Consider the following 14,809-nt stretch of genomic DNA (forward strand, 5'->3'; position numbering starts at 1 on the left):
TGCAGGGCCTTGCACTTGGATTTTAATTCTATTGCACACCTGGTTTCTAAGGCAGACAAAGTGTCCATTTTCCACCACCCATCAAAAATAAGAAATGTGTAAGTCGCATTCATGCATATTAAATACATATATATCATATTCAATGAATATTTGTTTCACCTTTTGCTTTCCTCTATTTTTGCATTTATCTGATTGTGTTTTATACTGATTTTATATCTATAATCTCTATGCAAAAGCATTTTGTGTCTGACATTTTAAATGTAGATTTATTTGTAATCTTCTAATTCCCCAAGTTCTAATTTCTCCACCATTTCTAACTGTCCCATCCCTACTAATACACTGACACACACAATTGCCAGTGAACCATCTTGTATACTTGGCAATGTTTTTCACTCTCCTTGCTAAATTACATATTAATCACTTTGTTAGAAAGGAGACGTTTAAAGATCTCCAAGTCAATTTTTTTTAATATTCATGATCTCTAGTGTTTCCTTCACTTTCCCCAGCTTCATGTGCTTTCACAATCTTCCCAATGTTTACCCATTTCCAAACTCTGAAAACCTAATTTCAACATCACTCTCATGGTTTGGATGAGAAAAAAATGTGAAAGCATCACAGGCCTCAGCTGGCAGAGTACAGATGCTCTGTAGGTCAGAGACAGAAGCGTTATCAGCTATGTGCCTGCATTAATGAAATCATGTAGCATCGGGATCACGGGGCCCAGCCCTGCCTTCTGCCTCATTCAGCATTTCCTTTGACCTCAGAATGAGATGGGATTCAAAAACAAAAATTGGCCTATGGTCCTGCAGCAGTATAAGGAATTGTTTGCACTTCAGTGCCAAAACTAAAAGAAAAATTCAGCCACCCAAGATTGAATTTAGACAGATTTAGGCACCAAAACTCTCCAAAATAACTTCGCGAGAAAGCCACCTAACCCTAATGAACATCAGGTCACAAAGTGACTCTTTGGTTTTCACCCCAATGTCCACAAGTGCGTTCAGTGTTATCAAAACTGGAAACTGTCCTGGTCTGAGCAATGAGCCAGCCTGGTTTTGGACCAGCATCCTCCAGGTGATAAACTGAGCGCAGAAGCATGCCACTTCCCCACAAAGTCAAATTTTGCAAGTATATGCGACACTACTGAATGATGACAGCATAAAACCAGCACAGGTGCACAAGGTGAGTGTTCAGTGAGGATTCACATAAAACAGGAATCACTGTTCAGCCTTTTGATTATTACACCAAAAACCGAAAACAAACACTACAGGTTCTGCTCCTTTTGCCACTCCGACTTCCTCCAAGCCCTGCTTTCTCCCACTCCGGGAGGGACTGGTCAAACGTAAAATGACTTAGGAGCGGAAGCCTTCTTGCTGAAACTGAACTACTGCACAGAAAAGAAGGAAAATTCATGGATGAGAAAGGCTGTGTACAAGGCTGTACCACAGAGAAGGTCTCAATTGAGACTTGGTCTCTGCTGGCAGCATGAATAAACCTCTTGTGCTGAAGGGTGCAAAGGTACCCTGGTATGTAGTGCTGCGCTCTAAGCGATTCTCTCCTGGGGACGGGGTTTTTCCTGCTTGCTATTCTGAAGTGCCCGATTCTGAACAGAGATATTTGGGTAGGTGATTAGGATTCTGGGACCTTTACTGGACTTCTCTGCTGCTGTTATTCCGGCAGTTCATGAGAAAAATACTATGCTGCAAGAAAGCAAACTGGAAAACAGCATTTGCAGATGTCTAGAAACAATGTACCATCAGATGGAACAAATAAACTTACAAAAACAAACTTCACAGAAAGCTTTGCAAAAACATCAGGTTAAGCTTTTTTTTAGCAGTTCAGCTGTGGAAGCAGCAATGCACGGAGTTCCTTGTCTCTGCGCTAAAGGACACAGCTAACGGCTGCCTAACAAAACTCTGCCGAATTAGAACCCCATTCCCGCTCCCACCGAGAAGGTTTAGAGAGCAGCAGAACAGGAGCAGAGGCAACAGCAAAACGTACTCGATGATCCGCTATAATTCACCCCATCCTCTGTCCCTCGCAACATTTTCTGGAAGAGCACTCCATCTGAGCGAGGATCTCGGTAGCAAAGCCTGGAATACAAACTGCTTCACGTACCTTGCTCCCCTTTCAGGAAAGCATAAGGTCTAACCCAAGGGTCTGGCTCAGCGCCCAGCTTTCCCTGGCAGCTCCTGGAGTCCAGGCGCTTCTGCTGAATCTGCAACCCTCTGTGGCTTCCTGGAGAGCTGCTATTTTTCAGGAGGGAGTAGAGCAAGAAAAAGCCTAAGAAGATACTGTGTTCTGGAGGTTTTCTGAGGCCCTTATGAATGCATAACATTTTCCCTTTCCTCAGCAAATACGGTTTTGTTCCGAGTTACATGCTAGTTATGAAATTGGGTTTTATAGGTAATACAGCAACGCTGCTGATTAGTAAAAGATGTCAAGAGGAGTATAAGAGTGATATCACATGACCATGCCAAGTATGTGTTCCTCCCAGTACTGATGATTAACTAGTGCACAGTAAAAATATTTTAATAAGCTGAAAAGTGACTTAATTACTCTATATTTATTAGATATGTGTGGACTGTGAGGGGAAAAAAATGCTTGAAAGTTAATGATTGCTTTATGATCTATGATACGGCTATAAATCGCTATGCAAAAAGGAGAGGAGATCAAAGGCAATCACATTCCATTACGAATCCTGAGGCAGCTCGAAGACTTCACTTTTCATATCTTGTTTCTTAGCAAGGCAAAAATTTGAGCTCAAAATGGAAAAAGATAAAGCAGGCTCCGACAACTGAATCATCATCATCAACTCTGAGCTGAGTTACTATGGCAATAGCAGTGCTGCTGCACAGCTTCTCCTTACTCCTTCTACCAGTACAACAGCTTTGTAAATGTAGGTGGGAAATTTCCACCGCACACGTGCCACGTGCAGCTTGCAGGAGAAGCCCACGGTCTCAGGTGCCCTGGTTTCTACTGAACGGAAGAGCAAATTTCTGTCATTAAAATACGTGATTTGCAATCTTCTGTTTTCCATGGAAACAGTCTTGAAGCATTAGGGAAAGGTCCAGAATTCTTCCTGCTCTGTTGTGCCTCAGGAAGGTATATTCCAGTACTTAGAAGATATCTTATAAGCATGCAGCATTTTTAATATAGGAAATTTAAGCATTTTTTTCAGCTGTTAACTATCTCACTTCTTTGAATTATAGATGTCTTGACACTGCCAGGGGAGGATGGTATCATCTTTTTGGCAGAGCATAGCTTGGAGCTCTACATAAGTAATGGATCTAATCCTGACTGGAGGTTAATAAATTAGTAATTATAACTCTTTGTATATGCAACAATCAGTGTGTCAGTACTCACCAGTGTCCTCTTTCCTCTTCGAGGACTAGATGAATGCATCACCTTTCCTATTATTGATGGTATGTTCTCTGCACTGCACATAAAAGACACATTTGCTCTTAATTATTTTTGAGACGGTATTTAATATTTACGCTGTAATAGCAAACAGAAGTTCCCAACAGAAACTGGGGCCCTTTGTAGGAAGCATACATGCAAAGGAAATCTTTGCTCTAAAATACTACTGCTGAAAGTACAGCTACTGCAAGTTCACCAAGTCCTCTTTATGTGGAACCTCAAATGAGCTCCATGTTGAGAATTTCATGACCCTTTTTGTGGAAAAGAAGTCCTTTTCACCCATTGTGTGGATACACATACAGCCCAGATCGCGATCCCCCTAATACATGCATGTCTTTTAAGTAGACCCGCTCTGGGGAGCAGAGGAACGAAGTTAACACATGTGCATTAATCAATAGGAGGGTCAACAGCAATTACCGCGATGAAAGGTAAGAGAGACAATGCAATCATTAAATACACTATGCAATGTATTGACTGAGAATAAAGTAAGTTTTTATGCCTCTACGTGTTCCGTGAAAAGCTGTCACTGAATAATAAGGAGCAGAAAAATTCTGACGCATTTTGCTATTTATATAGCTATACATCTATCATATTTGTACTGGTAACATCTGCCCTCTGTTACGTATCTGGTTTGGTGCCTCAGCGTACCATCTATAAAACTGCACACACAGATTTTAATATGTTTACGCTCCTTACAAGCCCTTTACGACCAGGGGCAGGCAGCACGGGCAGGCAGCGGGCAGGCAACTTGCCTCCCGGGGGCAGCCCACCGCCAGAGGTGCCGAGGCGATGCTGCTGCCTCCCGGGGACACCGAACCGGCCGAGGGGCGGGGGGAGAGGGCTGAGTCCCCGTCCCCGCACCTGCTCGGTGCCCTTGGGGCGGGCGGTAACGGCGGCTCCGGGCGCGGCGGCGCTGCCGGCGGCGGCACCACGTGTCGGGGCGGGGAGCGGCGGGGCCGGGCCCGGGTTCCGCCACCCCCAGCGCCGCAGCGGCAGAAGCAGCAGAAGCAGCAAAAAAAAAAACCCCGGCTTAGCGCATCCTTCTCGCCCATGCCAGGTGCCTGTTCCCGGCTGCGCGGTGATTGAGGAGAGAGATGGGGCCCCTGCGGGACAGCAGCAAGGTGAGGACCGGGAATGGGTGGCAGGGATGGCTGCGGGGACCGAGGAGAGGCAGGGGCAGGCAAATCCCGGCCCCCCCCCGCCCCTCCGGGGCGGGGGGGGGCCGGGATTTGCCTGCCCCTGCCAGGATGGTGGAAAGAGGAGGACACATCCGAGGGATCCCTGACGCCGGGGTGTCCCTTCCCAAGCAGGAGCAGAAGACGCAGCTGGAGAAGGAGATATCCCGCAGCCGCATCCCCCGCTTGGTCCTCCGGCCGCAGCAGAAGGTATCCCCAGCTTCCGAGTCGCCTTTTTCGGAGGAGGAGAGCCGGGAGTTCAACCCGCCCAGTTCCTCCGGGTGTTCAGGCAGGACCGTCAGCAGCAACAGCTTCTGCTCAGGTACCGCAAACAGACACCCCCACCACCCCCCCGTCTCAGTCCTCACCCTGGGGGTCACGGTGAGCCCCATCACACCGACCCCGAGGCTTCGCTGTCACCCCCAGACGCAGCATCCGTGGGCCGGGCTCGTATCGAGCATCCCCGCTTTGCAGATGAAGAAGGGCAACCATTGATTTTTCCAGGGAAATCCAGTATCTGTTCTTTTAATACACGTCTGTAAGCGACACCAGATGTTTCCATTTCAAGTTCTGCTATCCGCCGCTAAAAAGTTGGCGGTTTTACTGCGGCAGAATAGTTGCTTTAAAGAGAAAGATTTGCCTTAAAAACTGCAGCGTGGGTTTGAGGCATTCTTAAAAGCCAGTAAGCCAGAGAGTCTGTAAAACAGGGGAGTTGCTATTAAGGGGATAGGACATGGGTCAAATACTGCAATTCCTTTTAGTTTTCTGACAATGAACTCCATGCATGAATCAGAACAAAATATGTAGGTGTAGTTTTCACTGTCATATTGAAGTGAGTTTTGTTTATCTGAGAATTCAGTCTTCTGATAAGCACGTTGCCAGGTGTGAATTGGGCATGATGTCTTCTCTATAGAGAAGGCAATGGCTAGGTGACATACAAGAAGTAAATTCCTGCTCTCCAACCGCAGACCATAAAAGTGTCATTTGCTCTTCAAAATTAGTATATCCCTTTATGTCAGGGACAGCTTGAAACGAGATTTTTTATGTTATGTTAAATATTTCTCCTGTGTAGAGTTTAGCACAATTTAAGTCCCTCAACTAGCAGCGAATGACTCAGATACCTACTAGTGGTGAGTAATCTTTTAATTCAGTGAAACTCTTCACCATGTATGACATTATACACATAGAGAACAGCATTGAGGGTCGCATCATGACCACCTTGGGCTCTGTGTGTGTGGAAATTTTAAAGATATTTTGATGGACTAAAAATTCAATTTTAATAGTATTTTGGAGAGCATAACATTCTCAGTCTAACTAAAAATCTGAATTATAATAAGTATTTTTGTAACAGTTAATATCAGAGCAAGTTCCTGAACTTCCTTTTTGTTTGTTCATAAAGTATTTAAATTACTAAAGGTCTTCCCAAGAACAGCCAGAAACACTCGTATTTATTTTTGTCTTCACTACAGTGGGTCAGATTATTTAACAAAAAGCAGTGTATTGAACACTGTGTACAAGAACAGTCAGTTTTCCTAAATGAGGAATACAATATGCATGTTTGAGTCTACCATTTCCTTCTTAGCTTGGATAGATTTTGCAATTCAGGCTCACTGGAATGATCTATTTGATTATTGTTTAATGAACAATGCAGAGCGTTAAACAACATAGATTGCAAGAATGCTGAAGTCTTTTTCCCATGCCATTTGAACCCCTCCACCTTACCTGTTTGAGTTTGCCCGTTGCCGTGTAAGAAACAAAGTAGTAAAATCTTTTGAAGCTTTCTAGAAATACATTATTTTTATGATCTCTCCCAAATGGCTGCTTTTTATCCTGGTTTTTTTCCCCTGTGCGTTGACAAGCCTTTCATCCTGGTTACTGACATTCTCTTTTATGGTATCTTTTGGGTTTGTATCACATTCTTCAGATCTACTCAACACAGAACTGCCAAAGTAATACCCTTGCTGTCCTGGTGCACTATATGGGCTGTGTCTTGAGTCCCAGCAGAGCTTTGTAGTTATGCTGGGTGTGTCTGATCTCATGGCTTGCCGGTTTTAAGGCGCCTTTCACAGAGGTACTCAAGAGTGTGATGCTGGTCTCTTAACCTGCCTCTTAAGAAGAACTGGTCATATTTTTATTTCCTTTATTCATCTTTTATTCTTCTATGAATGCTGCATTGATTTAGTTTGATTTTTTTCCCCATGAGATCTTCGCGCTTCTCAAGCTGCCTGCAGCACCCAGACAGGTACGGACTACCCAGACTGACTGCTGTGAGTCTTCAAACCTTACGCAGCCAAGGATCAGCCACGGCACTCTCCTCCGTCCCTGTAGGTGGTTGTGGTGTTGACAGGTTTGATGGGCTTTCACTGTGATGCAGGTGTGACAACAGTCACTGGCTTGATTTCCTCATTCTCTGACATCTCTTCCCTGTCTTCCGCTTACGATCCTTCCTTATCATGGTATGTCTAATTTAGATTTAATTTCCCTGGCGGCAGCAGGTGGCTGCTGGTTCCTGTTTCTGGGGAGGGGATGGCAGAGAGTGGCGTGGAGAGGTGAGTGGAGGGTCTGCAGCCTCTAACCTGCCTCTCCACGTGCCTGGCTAGGTACTTACCATCTTCGCTGAGAAGTGGTGTGTGCAGAAAGCGTATTTAAAATTAGCAAGTAATAAATTTGGAAGAGGTGACCAGATGAATAATATGATGAACGATAGTGTGCTGGCAGTATGAAAAAGTTCATGGGCATTTGGATTCATGTGGTTTTTGTAACTGCTTTGGAGCATTAAACTCCAAAAGGTTCTTGATAAGCAGCAGATAGTGTGAATTGACCCCTGGAATAATTCCTTTCCTCCTTACCCTTCTCTTGACAAGTTGCTCTCTACCTTTCTTCCTTTATCATTGGCACCGAGTGTTATGATCAGTAGATTTTTTTTCCCCCAATAGAAATGATTTTTTTTTTCCTCATCCATTTAAATATGTATTTCCTGCTTGATTCCCTAGAGCGTCTGAGGTTGTCCATTTTCCCTGGGTGCTTACGTTGGTCCCAAAGCATAAGTGAAGGCTTGGAGTTCTTCTTTCTCTCTAAATAAGAGCAGTCGGGTCTTCCAGGTATCGTTGACGTTGGTTTAGGTAGGGGGAACCTTTGGGAACCAGCAGTGCTGCGAGCACGGTGGCAACAGCAACAAATACCTCTTGGCAACAGACAAGAGACGCTGTTTTTTAATGCTTAGTTTCTGTTGCAGAAGTTGTTAGTTCGAGCTGAGCTAAGTTTTAAATTTGTGTGATCAGCACCCTCTTTGTCTCGTGCGACTTGATCAGAGACTCAGTTGATCGTGTTGGTCAATTACCTGTAACTGACTTTACGTCGGTTTTGGTTTGTAAGTCTCTATGAAACACAGTGAAGCTGTTAATCTTATCTGTGATATTCCTGACAAAATGTGTTTTTAATATTCTTGGTTTCTGCCAAGTGAACATGGATGCTCTCTGGATGTTGCGTAGGGAAGCCGAGCCTTTATATCAGTATTCACCGTGCGCAATTCTTCCTTAAAATCTTAGCGCATCTGGGGTCCTGTTTGTCATTTGATACAGGAGCTCTTCTCTTCCTTCAGCCGCTGCCCTCCTTCGGCTTGGATGTCAGCCACAGAACTCATATGATGTCAAACGATGAAAAAACACTCTCCCAGCAGCTTCCGTCTGGCTCAGCTGCTAGCGAGCGTTTTCCCGTGTCATGCGTGTTTTCCTCATAAGTTGCACTTCGCTTTGAAGCGGCTGCATGCGCTTACCTGGTCAGTGGGGAGGAGAGCGCGGTTTTAAACATCGCGAACAAATCGTCCGCTCACGGGTCCACAGCAGAGCGGCTGCGGGGCTGCTGTAACCCCAGTTACAGCGTTCGCCTTGTAAGAAATAAGACACTTAGGGCGGGGCGTTAGCCTTCATTTTTGTGTACACGTACTTTTGATAGCAAGCCAGTTGCGCATTGGATCGAAGACAGCCTGGACATGCTAAGCTCAGTAACAGTCTGTTTAGCGTTTCATTTTCAAAGGAAGCTAGTTTGGGATATACGTTTTTTTCCTAGTTTTTGCCTCTGAATAGCTCAGCTTTTAAATTTCTCCTTATGAAGAAGAGTTGTTACATGCTGCCTTCCTAACGACGCCCAGGCTTTCCTTCAGCCTTTCTTCCGGAGCCAGCCGCCTGAATTTCTGCAGGTAATGCAGCGGTGCTTTGCTAACCGAGATGCAGCTTTGCAGGAAGCACTTGTGCATTTAATAATCAGTTCAGCAAAAGACTTTATGAGCCAGAGGACCTGTTTTATTCCCATAGCAAATGGTTCTTCTTTACTTGGGCTTACCTGCAAGCCGCCTTTTTAACTAGACTGCATAGTACTACAGGCCATTGAAAAACAGCGGTGGCTCGGTAGATGAATGATTGTGACTCACTCCAACAAAGTTTTCACACAAATGACTCGAAGCTTCTTTTTTGCTTTTTCTTTCAAATTTCGAGGTCTGGGTTCAGTGCTTATTTCATAACTTGCTCTTTTCTGGTGTAAAAATTTTTTTTAAAGTCTTGCTATTTACATGCATGGCACAATAAGGGTGCTCTGGTACCGCGGCTGCTCTGTAAGCCCTGGGGTGCCAGTGCTGCGACAGGAATCTCCGTGTTACTGTGCCCTGCTCACTTGCTCCTGTGCACGGTCCCCTTGAACTCGGAGATTATTTATCAACTGGCCCAGCTGTTGATGGATGCTGGGGCTGAGTTTGCAGTGCGAAAAAAAGCACATAGGCTTTAGGCAGGCTTATGAAAGTCAATGTGAATGCGCTATCCATATTGCTAGCCACAGATCAGAGGAGAAGCATTGTATGGGTGTTACTGGACGAAATGCTGTACCTCCTCACACTCCGGTAAATAATTTCTTTGCTAGAGCACTGAATTAGGTTTTATTGTAAACCATCTAGCCTTGGAGGCGACACTATTAAAGTGTGTGTAGTTAAATATATATTTCTGAATAGAAAAAGATAGAGGAAAATAAATTTTGAGTATTTTAACAAATCAACAGATTGAGGCTGGAGAATTATTATGAATTACTGAAAATAATTACCTCTACTATTTACGTATGTCTATATGTATGTACATATATCTGTGTTATTAGGGAAACAGTGAGCTCTGCCATTCTTCTTGTTTCTTGTTGTAAGAAGAAATATTTTGTTTAAATAGTTCCTTACTGGTTTATTTGTTGTTTTTTCAGCCTGAGTTACTGAATCAAAGAGATACGCTTAAAAGTGCTCAAGTATGTGATACTGAAAGTTAGCTTCTCTTTCCTGCAGTCCTTTATGTTATGCTTTTCCACAGTCTTTTTCCCATTTTTTCAGACTTCTGTGGTGGAGGTCTTCTCTGGCACATTTGTTTGCAGCACTCTGTAAGGCAGTTCAGTAATGACTGTGATATTAATTTACAAAAATGTTAAAACAAAATCTGCTTTCAAAAATGCACATATGGCCTTTGCACAAGGGTGACACTGGTGACATGCTTCCTTTTCTCACTGCTGCTTCCCTGGAGAATTTCCTGCTGGGCCGGCTTACGTGCAATAATTTATTATTGCTTCATGTTGTTAACCACCAGTTCTGTTTCTGCGGCGCAGAGATCTGTTCCAAACATGGAAATGAGAAAAGTGCCTAGGTACTAAAGAGCAAAGCCTGCCCGTTCCTCAGTTTTTGGCCTTTCCCTGCTTCCCTTTCTACTTCACTATTTATCCCCTCTTACAGAGTAACGGTCCTTTTGTTCCTGTGCCACACAACAACATCTGGAAGCCAAAATATTTGACCTTTTGAATGTTTGTTGTCACGTTTTTCTGTGTCTGTCAGCACTGTGAACCTTTAAAGCCTGACCCAGAGCCTCCTGAGGTCAGTAGAAGAGTTCACATTGTCTCTGGCACATTTTGTCCTGAGAACAGTCAGTACCTCACCCTTTCCACTACCCTGTTTGTCGCAGCTTGCTGTGCACTACGGACTGAATTCTAAACTGTATCGTGTGTTTTCTTCACCACCAATGCATAATCTAATACTTTTAAAGTGTTTTTCATGCAGTTTTCTATTGAGTTGAATGTTGCCATGCATACTGAAGAACATCACAACTTGTAGCAGAAATGAACCTTTAATCAGAAGTCTTTCTTTTTTTATTAAAAGAGAATCTTGATATCTTAAATTCTACATGACCGGTTTTAACCCTACATTTATAGGGTTAATATACATCCTTGAAATTCTGGAACAGTGTTTTGACATATATGTATGACCAAATATAGCGCGTGAGTTCTGTGGTGATGCAAAGTGCCAGTCTGGGTTTGGTGGCAATAAAAAAAAAATAAAAATAGAATGCATAAAACAACAATGGCTAGAACATATGTGGTTTCCAAGCATCATTAGAAGGTAAACTGTGAGGGTCACAGTGATATGCTGTCAGCCATGGAGGCAGAGCTATATGAGGATGAAGGAATAGAACATGTTATGCCATCTGAGGAACAGGTACAATTTCTGTGTGGTCTATTTTTATTTCCAAAAATGGTACCTTCAAAATTGCATAGGATATTTATATTCCTTTGCTACGTAACTGGATTAAGCACGTAAAACCACACAGAGAAACCTATCGATATATACATACATTTCACATATTGTTGATATGAAATGGGTTATATTTTTTACACTTGATGTAGTCAAGGCTCTCCCACCTGAGGCAGCAGCAGTGGCTCCACTTCCAGCTGTTGGCCTCAGAAGAGGTTACTGAGGTCTACTAAAGTGTTTAAACAAACCTGCCTAACAGTCAAAACTCTTGTCTCTTTTTCAGTCTCTTTCCTCTTCTGACCTTTAGTTAAAACTTTTCTTTAAAATTTTCAAATAATAGATTTTCAGTCCTTTATCATCTTAAACCCCTTGTCCAAATGTTATCTGTGATGTGATATCAGAACTCTAGCAGCTGTGCTGTTCCTGACCACAGCGCTCTCCTGGTAACAGTATTATTTTTATTGATAGTTTTACAAAAGCTTTGATGCTTTTGTTCTGTAATACTAATACCATTAGTGGTACTATAAATGTAATGACAAAGCCAGTAAACCACAATTATATGGTCCTTTTTTCAGATGGTTTCCCAGAACTACATCAGTCCTGCTTATTAGTGAAATGTTCAAATAGAAGGAAGATTAGTAGAGGCATTGTTTGCAGCCAAAGTCAATTAAAATTTGCTGCTTCTCTGTAACTTAGCTATTGTCAAGAGCTGATGCTTTTAAGGACATGTTTATGGGAAATACTGCATGGTAAAAGATGCCCAAGGTCTAGGAGTGGGTCAGTCCATCTTCTTTCACCTTCCTCTCACCTCTTCTACACAATATGAGCCTGCCACCATTTATGCCATGCTGTGAGCGACCAGAGAGGACCTCTTGCCAAATTCAGTGAGCGGCTTCCATACTAAATTTTCAGTAGTGACCATTAGTGGTCAGCCTCTGGGTATGACGGAAGCAAGGTCAAAGGGGGTGGTGAGGAACAGGTGTAAAGTTGCCTGTATACTAATGATAGGAACCTCAGTAACTGTCAGAAGGAGTTGATGATGTTTAGTGTTGATTTTACTTAATTCACTACTGGGTTAGATTTTATGACTAGAAAATTAAAATCAGTAGTTCCAACTTGAGAGATGGACTGGGAAAAACAGGGTGGTTCCCAGCTGTGGAATATCTAAAAAACGTAAAAGAGAAGTATGATCCTAAGCTTGTAGGTTGTAGCCTCATTGTTGAAGCAGGAGTGTTTCCAGCACTACATCACCTCAGCCATGGCTTTGTCTGTCCAAGCCTGGAAAACCTTCAAGGACAAGAGTTTGCACATCCTCTCTAGGTGACCTCAGGGAGTGATGGAGCTGCTAGCCTGCCTTCGTTCACAGGCAAAATGGAGCATGGTTAATTCAAGTTCTGTCTGCAGAGACATAGAGATTTGATGTGGAATTAATTTGCTTAGCAGGATTTTGTATAAGTAGGCCTTGTCAAATAAACCTCCTCTCTTTTCCTGACAGAGCTATAGTTTTGGTTGTTCTTCTGCTTTGCTTTAATGTGCTTGACTTCTGGTAAGACACTTGCCTCACAAGCACATGATATTCTGATTAATTTTATTAAATATCAACCCCAACAGATCTTAAAAATAGCTGTAAAATTAGTTTAGGATTGATCAAAAGGACCAAAACTAGTAGCAGTTACAGGACTTTTAGTGAAGTCATTACTTTTTTTTTTTTCAACAGTCTGTGTGATTTTACAGGTTTGCAGGTGACAGATTGTTTGTAGCAAATGACTAATCTTCTAGAGTACATAAAATCACCTACTAGAATGGCTGCAGTAAAAATGAAATGTTTTAGTACAAATAGCGGCTGAGGAGAATATTCACACTTCTTAGCTTCAACTGTGCTCCCTAAATCGTTGCTGGGCAGGTGAGGGTGCCTCCAGAAGACCATTCAGTGTCGTGATGAGGTAGGACTTAGACTCCTGCTTATTGAGAGCCTGATGGTGTGCATGAGAATATGCTCCACATCTGTCTTTCTATGTCTACTACTCATTTTATACTATTATGTTTCATCCTGCTGCTTTTGCTGTGGTCCTTTGTGTTGCCCAGTTGTTCCATAATGATATCATGAATCTCCCATTAGCAATGTTTTCTGACTGGGCGGTGAGCCCTTACACCTCACCAGTTCAGCTGCCCAAGTCAGAACGGTGGTTCTGCTAGTCAATGGAAAGAGATGAGGTGCTCCAGACAATGACTCAGTCATGGGATGACTGGAGAAGCCTAAATTGGGCTGTTGTTCTGACTCACCGTTCAGAGGAGCCTCTTTCTCTTGATTTAAAACAGAAGAATCCTTAGCATGTGGAAGCTAGTGATCTATTCCCTTTGGTGTCTGTCAGAAATTTTCATTAACGCATAAAACACCCCTGTGCTATGAGACCAGTCACAAAAAAGAAGACCAAAGCCACACGTAGGGGATCAAAAATGTGGAGGACACAAGCAGATTGGGAGATTATCCTGAAAAATTCTGAAATACCCTTGGTGGTTCACTGTCAATAGCCAGCTCGCAGTGTGCCATCCTGGCAGAGCTGTGGCTACCCGGACTAACAGATCCTGGGAGGAATGGAAAGAGAGCCATTAGGAAAACTCAGGAAACAGGTTTTTTGCCTCCGTACACGGAACTGGTAAAAGTTCATTAGAGGCCCATGTTTAATTCTGGAATCCACATTTCCTAGTGCAACTACAGAGTAGGTACAGCCTGAACATTGGTCAAGGGAACCTTAAGAGAAGATGAAAGTGGGACAATGGATTGGGTAGGGGATGGACAGTTCAGACTCATAAAAGTGCATAACTAGATCTGGCAGCTGGGAGTGAAAGTAGAAATAAGTCAGTGGTTCCTCAGCAAGAGCATCATTAATTATTTGGAAGGATTATATAAGGAGGTTGTAAATTCAGTTTTTCTTGAAGTCTTCAGGAAAAGGCAGTATTTTTCTAAAGAACGCTCTAAGGCATATTCCAGTGAATCTTCTAAAGTGTCTGTGCCCAGAAAACCAGAGAAAATTATCAAGTCACAACATATGGCCTTAGAGTCTATGAGAACAATATTTTTGTCAGCTGCTAGAGTATTATTATCTTTAACACTGTTGTTTATACTTTGACTTTACTATTTGAAAGCTAGTCAGTGCATGCAAATGTCAGAGTGCTCTGAGCAACTTCCCTGATTGTTTGTTTGAGGAGACACTATCCCGTGCTTGGCTTTGAAACTTGGCAAGCGTGTCTGATCTGGGAGAGGGGTTGGACGTAGAGTTTCAGTGATGAAATCCAGCTGATGTTCAAAGGGAAAGTCTACTCCCAGAACGCTCTTAGGAGGCCACTGTGAAAAAAGACACCATGAATATTGCTAAAAAAAGCAATGAATGCCTTGTGTTATAAATTCATGTGTTTTTCCCTCTTGTGCAAGTAAATAATACAGGCAAGATCAGAACTATGGACTTTCACAGCAGAATTTGCCACCTTTCTCTCTTCCATTTTCATGATGCTCGCGTGCCTGAGAAGGTAAATCAAGTCTGTCTGTATTCATGGGATCCTTACTGGGGCAAAACTCTGGCTGAGTTGTAGGACTGAATCCTTAATTGACCTTGCTGAAAACTAGATTCACTTTTTTTTCAGCAGAAAGTGAATCCCATCATGGGCTCGTCTG

The 14,809-nt window shown here is 43.1% G+C and overlaps 1 protein-coding gene across 7 annotated transcripts in view; it reads left to right on the forward strand.

Moving 5' to 3' along the window:
• The first annotated feature begins 4,364 nt into the window (after window positions 1–4,364).
• Window positions 4,365–14,809, forward strand: part of SYBU (syntabulin) — a 43,202-nt gene continuing 32,757 nt past the window's right edge. For 3 of the 7 annotated variants that reach the window (XM_054815796.1, XM_054815800.1, XM_054815798.1), the window contains exons 1-2: window positions 4,372–4,538; window positions 4,725–4,914. In XM_054815796.1, coding sequence (XP_054671771.1) covers window positions 4,512–4,538; window positions 4,725–4,914 — 217 coding nt within the window. In that variant the 5' untranslated portion in view covers window positions 4,372–4,511. Of the gene's footprint in view, window positions 4,539–4,724; window positions 4,915–8,573; window positions 8,791–14,809 lie in introns of those variants that run through there. The other 4 variants (XM_054815801.1, XM_054815799.1, XM_054815797.1 and 1 more) reach the window with 4 other exon arrangements.

Source organism: Grus americana, chromosome 2 (genome assembly GCF_028858705.1).
Source record: "Grus americana isolate bGruAme1 chromosome 2, bGruAme1.mat, whole genome shotgun sequence".
In the NCBI taxonomy this organism is placed as follows: Eukaryota; Metazoa; Chordata; class Aves; order Gruiformes; family Gruidae; genus Grus; species Grus americana.